This window comes from Astatotilapia calliptera, chromosome 3 (genome assembly GCF_900246225.1).
Source record: "Astatotilapia calliptera chromosome 3, fAstCal1.2, whole genome shotgun sequence".
In the NCBI taxonomy this organism is placed as follows: Eukaryota; Metazoa; Chordata; class Actinopteri; order Cichliformes; family Cichlidae; genus Astatotilapia; species Astatotilapia calliptera.
The window spans coordinates 3,905,732-3,922,048 of record NC_039304.1 but is presented as its reverse complement, the minus strand read 5'-3'; the positions used below and the strand labels follow the sequence as shown (position 1 = coordinate 3,922,048).

Sequence of the window (16,317 nt, the reverse complement as noted above, 5' to 3'; positions counted from 1 at the left end):
CCCAAGCCCCCAAGCCCAAGGCCCGGCCAGCACCCCAGACCGGGGGGCGGAGCACCCCCAGACCCCCAAGCCTCCACGCCCGTCCCGGACCCTCCCAGGGGCAGCCAGGCTACCAGGCCAGTAACCAACGTCCGCCAGCACAGACCCTCCCCCATCTCCGCTGTATGCAGCCACAAGGAAAACACCATCCAAGAGCCCCCAGAGCTCCTAACCAGGTCATGGCCACATCCCCCAGGTTAGGGGGATGTAGATGCACACGTGGATTCATGTTCTAAAAAGACCTTCTGACGATTCACAGATACAATTTTCTTTGGTGATTTTCACACTTTAGCACTTGTGAAATCAGTGGTCACACGGTTGAGAAACTGCTGCTCTGCAACAGAACTGATAGTTTCTAATAGTTCTTTAAGTAGCACTTTGTAATATGGTCGGCGACTAACAGCGTAGTTCCCCTGTAATCAAATGTCATTTCAACCAATGTTATTTGAAATTACAATGTAATTACATTTACCTATAAATACCTAAAGGTAGAGGCACTAGAATAACAAGTCAGGTTTTTACAGGAAACAAAGAAATGACTATACTGTAAATAATTTTAAGTAGTGTACAATTTCATGCTAATTTTGTAGAAAAATGTAAATAATCATAAATCGTAATCTTGCCTTTTTACAACTTTATTTAATTCATTATGCTGATGTGCATTTATTATTTATCATTCAACTGTCTTTTTATTTTACCAATATAAATGTGATAAGGGCTGTTCTTCTTTACCAGTTTACATTTGCAGGCCTATGTGACCTTATACAATAACCCCTTCATAATACAGCCTACAACAGGGTAAGATGGGAAAATGCTGTTGTTTTTTCCACAAATTACCAAATAATAAAGAAGTATTACTTACAGACTATTAAAATTTACTTAAAATTAGTTTAACTATTTGTTTCCAGTAAAAACCTGACTGGTAGTATTAAGTATTTGCAGGAAAATCTTAATTACCTTGTAAATAAAATACATTTAAATTCCTTTTGATTACAGGGAAATTAGTGTCATACTAAGAAGTTTTCTTTTTCCTCGTCCACATGCACAGAGAAGAGCTGAACAGTTAGGTTGTTGACACACTTTTTCAACTACTCATTGCACCAGCAAATATGACACACAAATTGGAGCGTGACCAGCAAACATCCTACCAGAGCCTACACGTGGAGCTGGTGTGGTGGAAGGATTGAAGCAACAGGCAGTGATGCAGCAGCACTCACATGACAGAGGTTGAGACAGAACATTTTTTATCTTTTTAATGCCAAAATTGGAACGTGCACTTGGTTTATGATGTGATGGGAGTGTTAGTGTGCATGCTCTATTGTAGCTCCAGTTGCCTCCAGTTCCTTGCATCTGATTCTACTACTTATAGATTTTTGTGTCCTCAAATAATACCAAATAAAACAATAACAAAACTAATAATTTCACATTCATACATTTCTTAAATTAAACACTTTCATTTCAACAGAAAAGGTGAACATAAGGATAATAAGGACTGTCACTACAGACTAGGCGTGCCACATTAGGAATGTAACCGCCTCTCTCCAGATTCTCCTGTGAATCTTTCTGCAAGCCTAATCTTTAACAAACAAATCATTGGTTGTGGAATTATTGTCTTTCATATGAAATATTCCTGTGCAAACCTCAACTGTATGCAGACTCCCTCGGCTGGAACACAAATGCAATCTATATCACTTTACCCGCATGATTTCTTGACGATTAGTGCGGTGCTGGCAGAATTAACTGTTCCATTACGACTTCAATTCCTGTAAATTTCTAGGAATCTTAGATGTGAAGTGTTTTGCAACCTGACGTTTTGCATGTGAACTAGTGGGAGTGCTTACATATGTTGAGTGTGAAGGAGGCTTCCATGGTGTTGAACTGGTGTATCTTGCTCTGCATGAGGCTGGCACGGTTGCAGCGCATGGGTGGCATTGTCTGAGACTTTCCACCTGACGAGAACAGCTTCGACACACATGCGTCCTGGCTCCTATATCGATAATAACAGGAGCAAGAAGGAAGGAGGAAGAGGAATAACATAAGACCCTGTTCCTGTAACTCTCACTGAGCTGGATGTATTACGATATATAACAAATATGTTAATACCTGATAATTAATAAAAGATCGACACAAGCTGATTAATACCAAACAGAACATTTTAATACATTTAAAAAAAGAGAGGAGTAAAGGTGTATTTCATTGGAACATGACCTGGCACCTTGCTTCCTTAAAACTCAACTAAATTTATTTGGGTTTCAAATTTCAGGCGCTGACAGATAAGGTAAATATGACACACAATACAAAGGCGCAGCTTTGTTTTTCAGCCTTACCTGCCGATGTTCCTCTTTCCAATGTAACGGAACTGAGCCAGACAGACCCTGCGGAGAAAACATGAAGCACGAAGCGCCTTTTGCATCCACTTAGAATGTTGACACAAGACTGATAGAGCAGTTAAAACACACGTATAGTTTTGTTTAATATTTACATATGGCTGTTGTTTCATTAGCTACTCACTCGAGCAAACTGAGGAAGTTCATGATGTCTTGAGGGCTGATTTTGTTCCAGTAGGCCATCAGAGTGTCTGTGGGCAAAAAGACAAAGTGGACACACTTGGCTATATGGTTTTAGTCCCCCAGAGCGATCACTGTCAGAAATAGCAGAACAGGTAGCCGAGTCACGTTCTGAGTAAGTGATGTGCACTGTGGCTATAGAGCCTCACTGACCTTCTGACAAGGTCTTGGCGATGTGCAGGAAAGAGAACAGTAGGCCTTTGATTTCATATTGTCCCAGTCTGCCGATAGGAGGCATGGTGCTGCTGCTCATGGTTGAGGCGCGTCTCTGCAGCTGGAACAACACACAGAAAACGCTCGTTAACTCATTTTAAAGCACTCCTACTTCCTGTTTGGTTAGGACCAGCACTAGAGGAAAATCTTTGAGTGTCAGAGGATCTAAACGGTCGTATTTTACAGAAGGAGAATGATTTATTTAAACCCAGACTTGAGGACAGGCTCACTGATGAAACCTTTGTTACCAAAAAAAATCCTGAGCGCAAACAGTATGTGAGAGGTTGCTTTCGCAATTAATATCTCTTATCAGCAAACACACAAAACAAACATGTTATTGCTTTTGATTACACAAAGCAGTGACAAGAAACAATTCTTAGAATTATGCTGATGAGGTGAATCGTGGATGTAAAAATATACAGATTTACAGATAAACCAGCAGAAAAGCTAAATTTAGAGCAAAATTGCACAAAAACCACTGAGCAGAATGTCATCAGTCCTGGAGGCGAGAAGGAGACGGAGAAAAGGAAGAACCTATTCATTTTTCACTTGTCTTTACACCTTGGCCTTAGGGGGACGATATAGCTTCAGAGTGCTTTTTCTGTTTAAACGTCATTATGTGTTTTTCTTCAATCTGTCAGGGGTTTCATCTAACTGTCATTTACAGGTCAAATCCACATGACTAGCACTTTCTCACGTTGCGACTGAATTGTAAGCACGGGCGCCTGCTCATCTGGCATCTCATAGCGAAACGCGAATGATCGCTGGTTCACATGAAGGTGGCGTTTTCCAGTACAAGCCACGTCACACGTTTCCCAAATGAGTCATGGTTGAAGAGCAGGAGAAGAGTTTATGTTGGCTCTGAGTTTACAGAGGTTTCCTGCTGAGAAGACACCGCCATTGTCCAAAAGTAACATGCAGCTGCTTTTTAACATCATTGCCAGAAAGTGAGCCGTGAAGGCTTCAGATGTAACGCCGAGGCCGTGTGTGTACGTGGCCTACACGAAGCCCACGTCCGGTGAGTAAAATGTTAAAGTGGAACAAAGCAGCGCAAAAGTTTGAGCACTTCAGAACTAATTAGAATTTCCTGATTTGGGAAGTGACAACAAACCTACCAGTGAACAAAACACTTAAACCGAAATTTGCATATCGCATGTTTCAAGGCTGCTTTGCATACGGTATGTTTAGGTTTCCCGCACAGTGTTTCAGAAGTGCTTCCGTGAGGTGACTCCAAAGGGCTCAGACTGCATTCTTAGAAGTATTTAAAAATGCATATAAAAAGTTTCAGGGCTGCAACGCAAAACCGTGATAATCAGACATTGTCAGACTTGTCTTGATGTCAACAGTTCAGCATAACTGACATTTCTGAATGACATTCCAGGTAAGGGAAAAAACAAAGAAGAACAAACCAGTGTCCAGCTTGTCGGTTTTCTGGAACTTAGAGAAACCACAAAGTTTATTTATCTAAAAATGAACTGACTGACAATCTGCCCTAAATATGTTTAACCTGTTGGGCTAAAATGAAATGTTACCTCACCTCATTGCTGTCCGGTGTTCCTGGGTCCATAAATAGAGAGCCTCTGGAGTCTTCCCTCCTCACAACGTGGCCATTCTGAGTTGGCTGACCTGCAACCAAAATAGGTTTGTTGGGGTCCAAAGACTGCAGATTTGGCTACACTCCATGTCTCGTATTCACAAAGCTTCCTAACAGTAGCTCCTAGTGGAAAATTCTTTATATTTTCCAATAAAATTAAACAAATTCATAATTCTAAATAAAAACGTATGAAGCCATTCTTACGTCAGGACTCTCAGGAAATGTTTGGGCCAATATGCTATACAGGAACAACACACCATTACTCATTCCATTGAGCCTGTGAACATCATTGTACACAGTAGTCCAGCACCGTGATGTCTGAGAACACAACCCTTGTTGTGTCACCAGGGAATAAGAAGCTAATGAACTCCTTTTCTGGAATAAACAAAGGCTTTCTACTTGAGACTACAGATGATTACATTGTTGCTTCTGCTGCTTTGATTTTCATATTTGTTTACTTTCAATCTGCCTATTTTGGCCTGTTTACGCTACCGAAATGCAAGACTACGTGGTCCCTGTTTTAAACATTTAACCCTTTTGGTCTCGAAGAATAAAAACTGTTTAGCCTCCCAATCTTCTCAGGTCAACGTGTATTTGACCTAATGAGCAGCTGCTATAACTCAGTAAAACACCCACGTTCACTGGGTTTTCGAGGATTCTGTTTGATACCGATCTTATTCATCTGATTTCAACATCATGTTGGTAGTGAATAAAATACTAGAAATGTTGTAGGATTGGCTAAGAAGTTTGATGTCTGTCTGGCCAACAGCTGCTGCTTTCAGACAGAGTGCTGCTAATGGATCAGTGGGTGTTGAAGCCATATGTTTCTATCATAATGAATAACGTAAACAGGAAGACGCCATATGTACGGTTTCTATTGTTCTCTACTCACCGTGCTCTTTCTCGATCGCTGTGCTGATCCTCCTCATGTCTGTGGATATTAGGTCATCTCTGGAGCCCTGGCCAACCACAAGATGGAGCGAGTGAAAACTGTGTTGCAAAGAGGTGAGCTGGCACATTCCGAATATTATAATCAGACCAAGAGCAGATGTTCGACATTCTATTTCCTGCAATTTGAGGAAATATTTTAACGGTGAAAACAAAACGTAACAGTTCTGGCACCTTTGTTCGGAATGTATTGTGCCACTTTAGCTTCCTCGGAGCAATCTTTTACTGTTTACTCACTCAGTCTGAGAATTTCTGCATTACACAGGAGGGATTCCCAGCACGTACGGTGCTTAATACATCTATTGGACCACCAATTTATTATTCTACAGCTGCCCTAAATTAACAGTAATTACCAAAATAATTGCTGTACATTTTTGTAAATGCACTGGGTTTTAACTGATCTGTATACCAGACCAGACCAGTTTTCACAAAATCCACTGCACTTGGCACCACGGTACACTATTTGGCAACAACTGAATTGAATCTAAAATAGAGAGACTGACATTAGAACTTTTATAGTCTGTAGGATCCCATGAATGTGTGCCCACTGCGGGTCAGAGTTCATGCTGCAAGATTTTGTCTTATGATCACTTCCCTGGGATGGAATAGTTGTGAAGCTCCGGCTAGTAATGCTAGTAATCCCAGTACTGGAGTGGCGTCAGCGACACTGCCCATATGGAAAAGAAATAGTAAAAACTTATATGTGATTTACTCATGAAAGTGGCCACTTTCTCATCACTTTCATATATTGTTTTAGTAAGTATCCAAAACATACAAGTTTCATTATATAATTTTTCAAGGGATCTTATATCTGTTTTCACTCTTATATGCTTTTCATACAAGTTTCACACAAGACAGATACAAACTTTATAAGATTTATATATATCTTTTCCATGTGGGTGGGGTTTGCAGTCTTCTTGAAACGTGCTCCTTCAAACTACATGACATTAAAGTCATCTGCCAAGGAAAACAAATAATAAAGCTAAAAGCTACTTTTGACTACTCTCTTATCCACAGGAGGTCACCAAAGCGGGTAGCTTTGCATGTTTGATTTGGCAGAGAGTATTTGTCCTGGGATCAAGTCGGGGATCTTTCTTCAGCTATCTTTGTAACAACCACTTTGAGTTTCAGGACATCAGAAAGATGAATACGTCTGTTTCTTTGATCCCTGGACCTTCAGTTTATATCCCCCCCTCCCGTGTTTCCCTGTTAACTCTCACTCGCTGTTTGGTGTTTTGATATTTTTGTTGATGTGTAGTTTTGCCTCCCCTGTCTCATTGCTGTTGATCAGTTTCAGCTGTGACTTGTTACCCTGGTGTTTCCCGTCTCCCATCAATTTTTCAAAATAGCGTTGTGTTTGAATTGCTCTGTATTTGTGTGCGGTTTGGAGTATACATTTGTTAGCACTCAAAAATGTGCACACAAATCATTGTAAACATTTGTAAATGTTAGCTTGTGTTTGTGGATTAGACCACACGCACATTTGTAAACCTTTTGAGGCTAATTTCACTCCAAAACCAAGCTTTGCAGGCCACGCTGGTCCTTGGCAGACGGTTTCAAGCCAGGTGTTAAGACTCTACCTTTGCATTCGCATTAACATTTTGAATTTTCACTCCACATCCACCAAGAGGCCTCACAATGTTGCTGAACTGAAAACAGGTCAACAGCGACAGCACAGTAGGCTGGGCCCTATTGTATAGCACAGGTAAACTAACCTTTTTAATTCATTTGTCATTTTCAGTCCTGTCAGACAGGCTAGTTTGGACACGTGCTGGAGAAAAATTCAAGATTCCTTACCTCGATTTTACATCATGTATCTGGCTTTGTTTAGTACTGCATACGACAAGTAGCTGTCATATTAAGGATTTTGCAACTAATTATTTGAAACTGGAAAACTGTAAATGAGACTTTTTGAACTGAACTGAGAAACTTATGAGGCCCTAATTATAGATGAAATCAGATTTTTATTTTGATAAACACGGTCATAAAAATAGACTGGTACATACTGTACAGTATGCTTCATGATTCCATTGAATTACAACAACCACTCCTTCTGAATAAGTCTATGCCTGACTGAAGATCTTACAGCACAACAGCCAATTCATATGTGAAACTGACTTTGAGTTACATCACAGAAATCCCCAAGAAAAGGAGCGTTGTGAGGTGACTCACGTTTAGGCCCAGCCCAGGACTGGAGATGAGAGGCTGAGCGGAAAGCTGCTTCAAGTTCTGGTAGAGCAGCTCATAAAGTGGGAGGTACAGCAAACAGATCCTGGCCTGCTGGTTCTGAAACCATAAACATTTGAAAACAAGTAAAAGGAGATGATTATTGTAGGTTAATGTTAGCTACACATAGCCCTTACCTTTCTGTGGCTGCACTCTAACTTAGGTGGTTTGCATAAGAGACAATCTTATCTAAACTAAAATAGAAAGGTATGCACAGGTGGTGACCTGTGTCACATACTTCATTTACTTTTATGGGTAAAAATGCTGAGCTCACTTGGTAGGACATTTGGCCTCTGTTGATGATTGATGTATTACACATTAAACAATATCTCCTTTATTTCTTATTCAGACTCTTCAGACTTTTGTTTCTAAGATAGGCGTTGTTTTTAATGCAGGTGTGTATTGTGTAAATGCCAAATCAAATACTTTAATCATTGGAACTCATTGTTATTTTGCATTGTTCCCAAACAGAATCGTTGAGAACAATAAATCATTGTTCTGCCCTTTTCTCCGTCCACATTCCTGCTCATCCTGCCTTTGCTAGTTCCTTTCTGTTTGCATGCTCCTAACCTTGAAAGCGGTGTAGCGATCATCCATGGCGTGTTTAATAAGAAGGTTCTTGAGGATGCCCACGGCCTGTTGCCTCACTTCGGGCGCTTGCTGCAAGGCGTCAGCCACCTCTCTCAGCAGCAGCCCCACCAGGAAGTGGTTACGGCAGTATTCCTCCGTCAAACTGAACTCCAGACTCTGCTCTGTGATTGGGCCAAATAGGAAGTGAGAGAGCATCAGGATGAGCTGAAGTGAAATTTCCTAACAGTAAATTCTGGTCTGGTAAAAATCCGTTTCCAATCTAATTGAATCGACTTCTTACAACATTTTTTTCCTTGTGAGCAATCAGTCTATAATGTAACAACGTAAGCTGCAGATGTTAAAGGGAAAGCCTAAATCCTCGACCTCAGCAGCTGTGTAACACACTCTGCTAGCACACTTTAGGCCCCTTAGGGCAGTGCTCTGAACTTCATTTGGTATGCTTCACTTCTCAAACCACAAAAAGTCTGCACGACACATTTAACTATTGTTAGTTATTAACAGGAAAAATGGGAACAAAATTTTATTGAAACAAAGGTTAGCATGATAGAATCAGCCCAGCATCATCCAGCCCTGCAAAACCCAGTAAAGGCAGCTGAAGGCTGGAAAGGACAGAAACTGTGGACAAGCTGCAAGAGTGAATGACAAAAAAAAAAACGGGAATCCCAATAAAAAGATTTTTTTGGATATTCTGGGAGTTACAACTGGGTTCCTAGAACTACTGGTGAGGTTATTCTTTTCTGTCGTCTCATCGGCCAGGAAGTGATATTCCCACATTTTCTCACACCCTTAAAACACGATAGAATGACATATAAAATTAGGTTCTGAAACATACTGAAAGTAAGCATGAGTAAATAAGCTTTATTTTATTATAAACACATGCTTGAAACAATGCATTTTGATTGGATATAGGAGATTTTAGACCAGTCACGAAAGCTGAAATCAATGTTTCATAAGGGAAACAGTGATCCGGCTAATGAACTGTTTTTGTTTGTTTTTTTCCTTTAATTTCTCCTCAGACTGCATATTTTTACTAAATAACTATAAATAAAAAACATCCTGGCTTAATAGTGCACAACTTGGCCCTCAAGAGTTTTACTTCCTGGCTTTTCTCTTTTGCGGCGCCTTGCAAGATAAATGCTTCAGAGCGCTTTGCATTAAAAGCACCAAACAAGCACCGACACAAACACAGCAGATTTATACGATATGATGTGTCTTATTCAGTAGTTATAATGTTTGATAGAAGCAAGTGTGGCAAATTCAATCATTCAAAGTGCATCGCTCCAAACCACTATGCAACAAACTCACGGAACACATTCATCAGGACATTAACGTTTCCACAACACACAAAGCGGAGCGGACTTGAATAATTCATCAGGAAATCTGCTGGAAATGATCTTTCGGTGTTATTCAGACAAGAGAAATAAACAAACAGACCACTAAAAAATGAGAAGTTCAACAGAAACAATGACATGGAGTTCAACAGCAGCCCTGGGTTAATATTAACACAGGCAGTGCAGCCTGGAAAACAGAAACCATCTCCAATTATCTCCTCTAATGACAGACACGGGCAGGCAGACAGAGAGACAGACGGGCGGAGGAAAGCGAGAGAGAACCACAGCTTCATGAGAGATGCTTCTGACTGGTGTTTACAACAATCAAGTGAATTAAGCATTAGGAAAAGAGGATTTGTTGATTCCCATAACAGCCCAGCTGCTCTCCTCTACAGCACGCAGGCTCGGGCCCTGGTAGGAAAATGAAGGCAAGAGCCCGGAATTAGCATTATTCCGAGTGTGAGGGGAATGAGTGCCCTATGAGGGTGGGTGGGAGGGAAAAAAATCAGGCGGCGGTGTGGTTAGTGCAGGTGAGGACAAGGAGGAGCAGTCATGTGCAAGGTGTCAGCAAACGTGGTGGTGTCAATGGGTGCGGTGGGCTTCACCTACCTACGGGCCCAAAAAGCTCCGTCGCATACGGAATAAAATCTGACCACAAGCAAAAACACACAAACAAACAACAAAAAACAGAGAGGGGTGGAGTAAAAATAAAGACATTTGGGGTAAAACTGTAAACAATCCATGCAGCATTTCCACAGCGCGCACTCCAGTGTTTGTTTTCATGGTGTCGTGTAAAACGGGTTGTGCGATAAAGTGTTGGCAAACCTTGTTCACCAGAGATCCGACTAATGCGGATAGGTGTGATGTAATGTGTGTGTGTGTGGGTGTGTTTGTGGGCCAAACAATCAGGCGGGTTAATAGGATCAGTGTGGTGGATGCATGTCAGAAAAAGGTCAGGGGCTGGGGTCGAGTGACAGCAGGTCAGTGGATACATGTGCGGTAAAAAGTAGGCCTACACAGCGCGCTCTTACCTTGTACCCTCTGCAGCTTGGTGCGCCCGAAAGCCATGGGCAGGTTGAGAGGGATGAAGTGCTCGTGGTTACACAAGGTCATCAAGAAGTCAAACTTCATCTCGGTCAGCACCTGTGGCCAACGGGCGAGAGTGCGGTTCGCACACAAATATGCAAATTTCGGCCAAACAGAATTCTCAATGTAACATCAAAAGCTGCCCACGGCGGGGCGTCTGCGAGAGCAACACATTTGACTAACAAATCCAAACAACATAAACAGAGAAGGCCGGGAGAAACTGTTCAACATCAGACACAGCGACAGGTGAGCATGAGACAGGGCGCGACTACACACACATCGTGGAGGCGCTCACGAAAACGCCCCAGTGCACGCTTCAGTTCACTTTAGATCTTTGTCCTTTAAGGTGGTTAATAATAAATAATGAATGCCGTGAATCTGCAAACATAAAGGTGCAACTGATGTTTAGAATGCAGCAGTGCTGATGCACGTGTTTAAGAAAATTCAATAATAAATTGCTCCAAGGGGGAAAAAATGTCCCCTTTTTGGATACAATTTTTTAGGCTAGTTTGAGTAGTTTCACTAGTTTTTGTTTTGTTTTTTTAAACTTAAAAAAAAACTTCCTAAAAACCTAAATTTGCCTCTGACATATGCCCTCCGTACAGTAATAATTATAAAGACTCAAAGTGACACTGAAGCGAATAAAAACTCAACTAAAATTAAACATTTTCAAACAATTAAAATTAAACTGAAATAAGAAGAGCTGCCCTCAAAACTAACTAAAAACAAACATTTAAAATGAAATTTAAAATTAATTATATATAAATATATATAAAACTAATAAATATAAAACTATAATAACTCATTTTTCATGTTTCTGTAATGGTTAATCCATCAGTAATAATATTTTTAATGCGAATATAATTATTGCAATCATGCATGAATTTTTCAAACGCACAGTTTTACAAGAAAGCTGCTAAAAGAGTTTAATATTGCATTTAATTCATTTCTGATCTCAGAGAGGAAGAGTATGCCTGCACAAAGCTGAGTTCAGAAACATCCATTCAGTTTATTTCACTAACAAACAACAATATGATTTTAAGATTTGTAAACAATTTGTCCACAGGTTTGTAAAATATTTACGTTCTTGTGTTTACAACAGATGGTTTAATACGTTTATGAAATTTTGTACGTGACAGGAAACCTCTGAGCAGGAAGCGGCTTTATTAGAACTGACTCACTGAGAAGTAATAGAACCTTTATTAGAAAACATACTACATCAGCTATAATCAATAACAGTGTGTATGATTCATAAAATTACTTTTATTAACATTTTATTGAACAAATAAATTAAATATTATTGATATGTGCTATTTATTATTGAATTATTGAAGCCTTGGGTTGTCACACATGTGCTACACCTCCACTCTGACGTTGTGAGGTTGCCCAGCTCTGTGGAACACGTACCTTGGGATCTTTAGGGCTGAAATGACACATGTAGTGGTTGACCAGGCCGAAACCGAAACCTCTGTTCATGACAGTCAGGCACCTCTGAGGAGAGAAAGCAGACACGAGAAAACAAGCTGCTGAAATTCATGCAAAACGATGGAGATCTCAGACAAAACAATGCACTATTTTGTCTGAGATCAGCATTTAAAGGCGGCGCTGTCGTGTCCTGAGGCACAGCAGTAACACATAATCTTACGGATCACAACAACACTGCTAATACAAGTTCAGGCTCGTAATACACCCTGAACTAAAATTACAGCAAACCTGTTTTGTTTTTTTAATTTTCTGTCATATATAAATAACAGTGATCCCTATTAAAGAAAGGGCCTCAAAGAGAGTACCTAAAATGGTTATCTTAGGCTTAAAGAGCTGCTTAAAGAACAAAGCCTCACCAGCTTGCCGTTGTAAACAGTCTGCTTATGAAGGGCTGCCAATCAGAAGGAGCTAAATCAGCCTGTTTAAATCAAGGGATGCCTTGAATGACTACAGCAAGGCCCAGTAAAAGGCCCTACTCTAGCAAAGTCCATGAATAAAAATAAGCAGCTGGAAATGAGCAACAGGTCTTCTTTGAGCTGGTTTCATATTTAGCCTTTGGGGTTCACACCTTGATGAAATTCGCCAGGCTCAAGTTGATGCAGCGAGCCTCCTCTGGGATTTCTGAGTGGCGGATGGTGATGTGCGGCATAATGGACAACACCAAGGACTGCAGAGCCTGGTGGAAACTCTCCGGAAAGCGCTGGGCCCGTGGCATCTAAAGAGTGGGGAGGAATAGCATGTAATGATGCATCACTTTAAAGTCAAACAGCCACCCATATTATGAAGACAGATCATTCCCAGCATATAGATAAGACTAAAAGGTTTATACTGTCTCTAACTACTTCTGTGTAGCAGCAAACAGCAGCGCAGCTCGGCCTGCTGCTGAATGTTTAGGATTTTTGGCAAAGACTCAGATGTAACACAGGCTCGCGGTATCAGAATGCCAAGTACACAATGAGTTTTCTTTGGGTGTCTGTGTTTTGTGTCATCGCATGTGGTTACGCGGACATAACAATATGTGGACTAGGTCTTATAACAACATCCAGTCCACATAAGACTTTCAGTTAAAGACTACAAACTCTTGAACTGCTCAGGGTTATTGAGCGAAAAACGCTTTTTACCAACCTTCATGCGGTTCTCCTCCTGCAGGTACTGAGCCATGGATTTTGCCATGGTTTCAAAGAAGAACCAAGAGTACTGCAGAAAAGAGCGAAAGGTTACCCATTATGCAATCTTCCTAGGAATATAATGGGAGTACATTACAAGCAGAGTGAGTCAGGGGAAACTGGAAGAGAGATAAAAGAGACATGAGAAGTGTAGTGTCCTACAAGCAGCTACATGTTGAACAAGTTTCTCTTTCGAAACTGGTGACAACTGCTGTCAGAACCCTTCGTTTCCATTCTTAGAGAGTTGCACCATCTGCTGCTTAAAGTTGGTTCTACGTGTGGACGGATGCATGAATTATCCGCGCGACTGAGTGCGCACCTTGAGCAGTTTATTGCTGGTGTTGAAATCAGCAGTTTGCTTGAGGGTGGCTGTTACAGCTGTGGCCAGCAACTCGTGAGTGGTCACTGAGTTTCCTGATGCAGGATTGTTGGTTACAAACACGTACTACGAAGAAGAGAGAGAACAGTAAAACAAAAGCACTTTAGTTTATAGACACAAGCAGAAACACAGGCAGTGTTTGCGGCAGCTTACCTTAACAAAAGAGCGCAGGTAGTGTTCCAGTCCCTCCTCGTGGCATTTGGAAACTATATGTATGATCACACTGAGGGCACAGAGCATGGAAATTCAATCTATGTCCTTTTATCAGGAGTAAAAGCAGTAAAAGTACAAAGAATTTGTTTTTTAGCTGACCGCAAAGAGTTAACGGCAATCTCGTGGGCTTCTTTGGTGGCGGCTGTGAGCACCTCAAACAGCTGCATCAGCACTGTTGGCAGGAAGGTGATGATGACATGAGTCTCCATGGCATGTAGGCACTGAGGGAAAGAGGCCAGACAAGATCACTTTTACTTCTGACTCCCAGATATTTACAAGAATCGTAATTACACGCCTCCACACAATATATATATATCGCCCTGATCTTGAAAAACTGTAGCCTATTAGATATAAAATCAGCGCTCGGCATTATTTTATCTGATAAGAAATATATGTGAAAATCTGTCTTGATCTGTAGCTGAATCTCTGTGCTTGATGTAATGAAATTCCCTGTCAGACATTGCTGACACATTTCCTTCATATTCACAGCATAGACTGTATAAAAAAGATGGGCTTAGCCGCAGTGACATTCTGTTGGTACCACTTATGCTGCCAAAACAGCAAAACTTTGACCTGCAGCAGTTTGCCTGCTGGGTCGGACCACCCGGGCCAGCCTTCATTCCCCACACATGTTAATTGCTCCCTAAAATGTTAGTCATCCCATAAAAATGTTTTCCCAAAGGAAAACCTCTCAAAAATAAGACAAATACTTCAACTGATTTCCTCTAGCATTTAAATAGTTATGATTTTTCATACAAAATTCAGTACAAAAGAGGTTAATGTCTAAAAAGATTTAGTTTTTTGGCAATATCTTTTGTCATTGTTGCATTTGGGGTTGCCATCATCCATCCATTCATCCATCCATATCCCTTATTAACTTAATAAACTGTGTTATAAGCCTTTTATTGCTTTAATGGAGGCTGTTGTATAATAGCACTGAAAGGTATTTTGATTGTTGAATGACTGTGAAAGCTCATAAGTAGTCATAATGATGCACGCCCTACAAAAATGATCGATCTGTTAGTGCATTGCCGAATGACACATATAGTGGAAGTACTGTAAATGATCAATAACTGCACATGGACCAAAGCTAAAAAACTGACTGTGCACTGCCTCACAGCATCTTACCTTCAGGTATTTGATCAGTTCTGCTGGGTTGCCCTCTGATGCTGTTCTCATCAGCTGGCAGTGCTGGAAGAATTTGTGTAGGTGGAGGTCCTGCGGCGAAACAAAACAGGACATCAGTGTTCCTGAAAACCTTCATTTGTGCATAAAAAAGCAAAAGAACCAAATTGTACCTGAGGATATATCGTTGATGCTACGTGGGTCCTCACTTTAAACAGTGTCTTGGCGTTTTCCACCCACTTGATATCAGCCTGAGACCATTCGAAGAGAATAATAGACAAAACAGAGTCAATAAAGTATCTGCAAACTTTTCACATTCCCTCAAAACTCCAATAACCTTCAGGGCTAAAACATGAGGGGTCAACGTTCGCTTTAACATCGTGAGCATGACAGTGACAGAGCTGACCAGATCGTTTTCATGGCTACAATCTAACCTTCCTGGTGTCCTGACAAAGATATCCAGCAGGCAAAGTGGCAGCCACGGGCAACTGGAACTCCAACGACTGCATCCTCCCATCTTTAAGCAAAGGCATCCAGGAGTAGCCCACTGAAACACGCGAAAGCAGCCGAGCTTTAGAAGAAGGCATTTTAACAAGCTAAATAATGTGCTCACCAACATTTTAATAAAGCTTCATTAAGCCAAATTTCTCACCAAGTGACTCCACTCCGTCCCTCTTCTTGCTGCTGGCTTTGCTGCTGGATTCACAGCTGATGTGGTAAAAGGTGAAGAGGATATGATGTTTCTCATGCACGTGAACCGGCAGCTCGATCTTCACCTGCACACACAGAGGAGCAGGTCGCTGTTTTAATCTTCTTATGTCACCATCAGTTCAATCTTCACCCATAAACAAGATTAGAGGCACTGATTCCAATAATGGATACCATATAGGTATTACATAGTACTGCCAAGGCAACATTTTAAAGGATGTGCCACATGCTGTGATTTCCTTGTTGTCTTTTTTGATGTTTTTTTGCTCAAATTAAGGGAGTTACATTAACCATAATGGCGTTAGTGTTTCTCTAAACCTGCAAAAATGTACTGACAGTGAGGGTTTCCTTCAGCCTCTAAATTATTAAGAGGTAAAATTAACATAAAATCAACAAAAGGCATCTAAAAATAACCATCTTGTGTATTTTCAGCTATCTGTACTTTACTTGAGTAGCTTTTTTGGACTACTTTTCATTTTTACTCCCCACATTTTTAAACAAATATCTGTAGTTTCTATTCCTTACATTTTCATAACAGACTTGTTACTTCAGCAGTATCATCTATAGAGTTGGGAGTTAAAGTGGGCGCAGGTGAGTGCAGGTGTAAGTTGTGATAGCAGTACTTCAGAATCTAGCTTGTGCTGCA

At 40.9% G+C, this 16,317-nt stretch overlaps 1 protein-coding gene across 3 annotated transcripts in view; it reads right to left on the bottom strand.

Annotated features, from left to right (window-relative positions):
• The window catches only part of dock11 (dedicator of cytokinesis 11), an 81,855-nt gene that overhangs the window by 35,454 nt on the left and 30,084 nt on the right, over positions 1 to 16,317 (bottom strand). For 2 of the 3 annotated variants that reach the window (XM_026160127.1, XM_026160142.1), the window contains exons 20-39: positions 15,616 to 15,739; positions 15,398 to 15,510; positions 15,137 to 15,214; positions 14,967 to 15,056; positions 13,938 to 14,059; positions 13,779 to 13,848; positions 13,566 to 13,691; positions 13,206 to 13,277; positions 12,649 to 12,795; positions 12,003 to 12,086; positions 10,541 to 10,652; positions 10,119 to 10,157; positions 8,158 to 8,339; positions 7,534 to 7,647; positions 5,306 to 5,372; positions 4,357 to 4,445; positions 2,760 to 2,880; positions 2,551 to 2,617; positions 2,367 to 2,414; positions 1,881 to 2,026 (exon numbers count right to left, since the gene is read on the bottom strand). In XM_026160127.1, coding sequence (XP_026015912.1) covers positions 1,881 to 2,026; positions 2,367 to 2,414; positions 2,551 to 2,617; positions 2,760 to 2,880; positions 4,357 to 4,445; positions 5,306 to 5,372; positions 7,534 to 7,647; positions 8,158 to 8,339; positions 10,119 to 10,157; positions 10,541 to 10,652; positions 12,003 to 12,086; positions 12,649 to 12,795; positions 13,206 to 13,277; positions 13,566 to 13,691; positions 13,779 to 13,848; positions 13,938 to 14,059; positions 14,967 to 15,056; positions 15,137 to 15,214; positions 15,398 to 15,510; positions 15,616 to 15,739 — 2,011 coding nt within the window. The remainder of the gene's footprint in view (positions 1 to 1,880; positions 2,027 to 2,366; positions 2,415 to 2,550; positions 2,618 to 2,759; positions 2,881 to 4,356; positions 4,446 to 5,305; positions 5,373 to 7,533; positions 7,648 to 8,157; positions 8,340 to 10,118; positions 10,158 to 10,540; positions 10,653 to 12,002; positions 12,087 to 12,648; positions 12,796 to 13,205; positions 13,278 to 13,565; positions 13,692 to 13,778; positions 13,849 to 13,937; positions 14,060 to 14,966; positions 15,057 to 15,136; positions 15,215 to 15,397; positions 15,511 to 15,615; positions 15,740 to 16,317) is intronic. The other variant, XM_026160136.1, reaches the window with a different exon arrangement.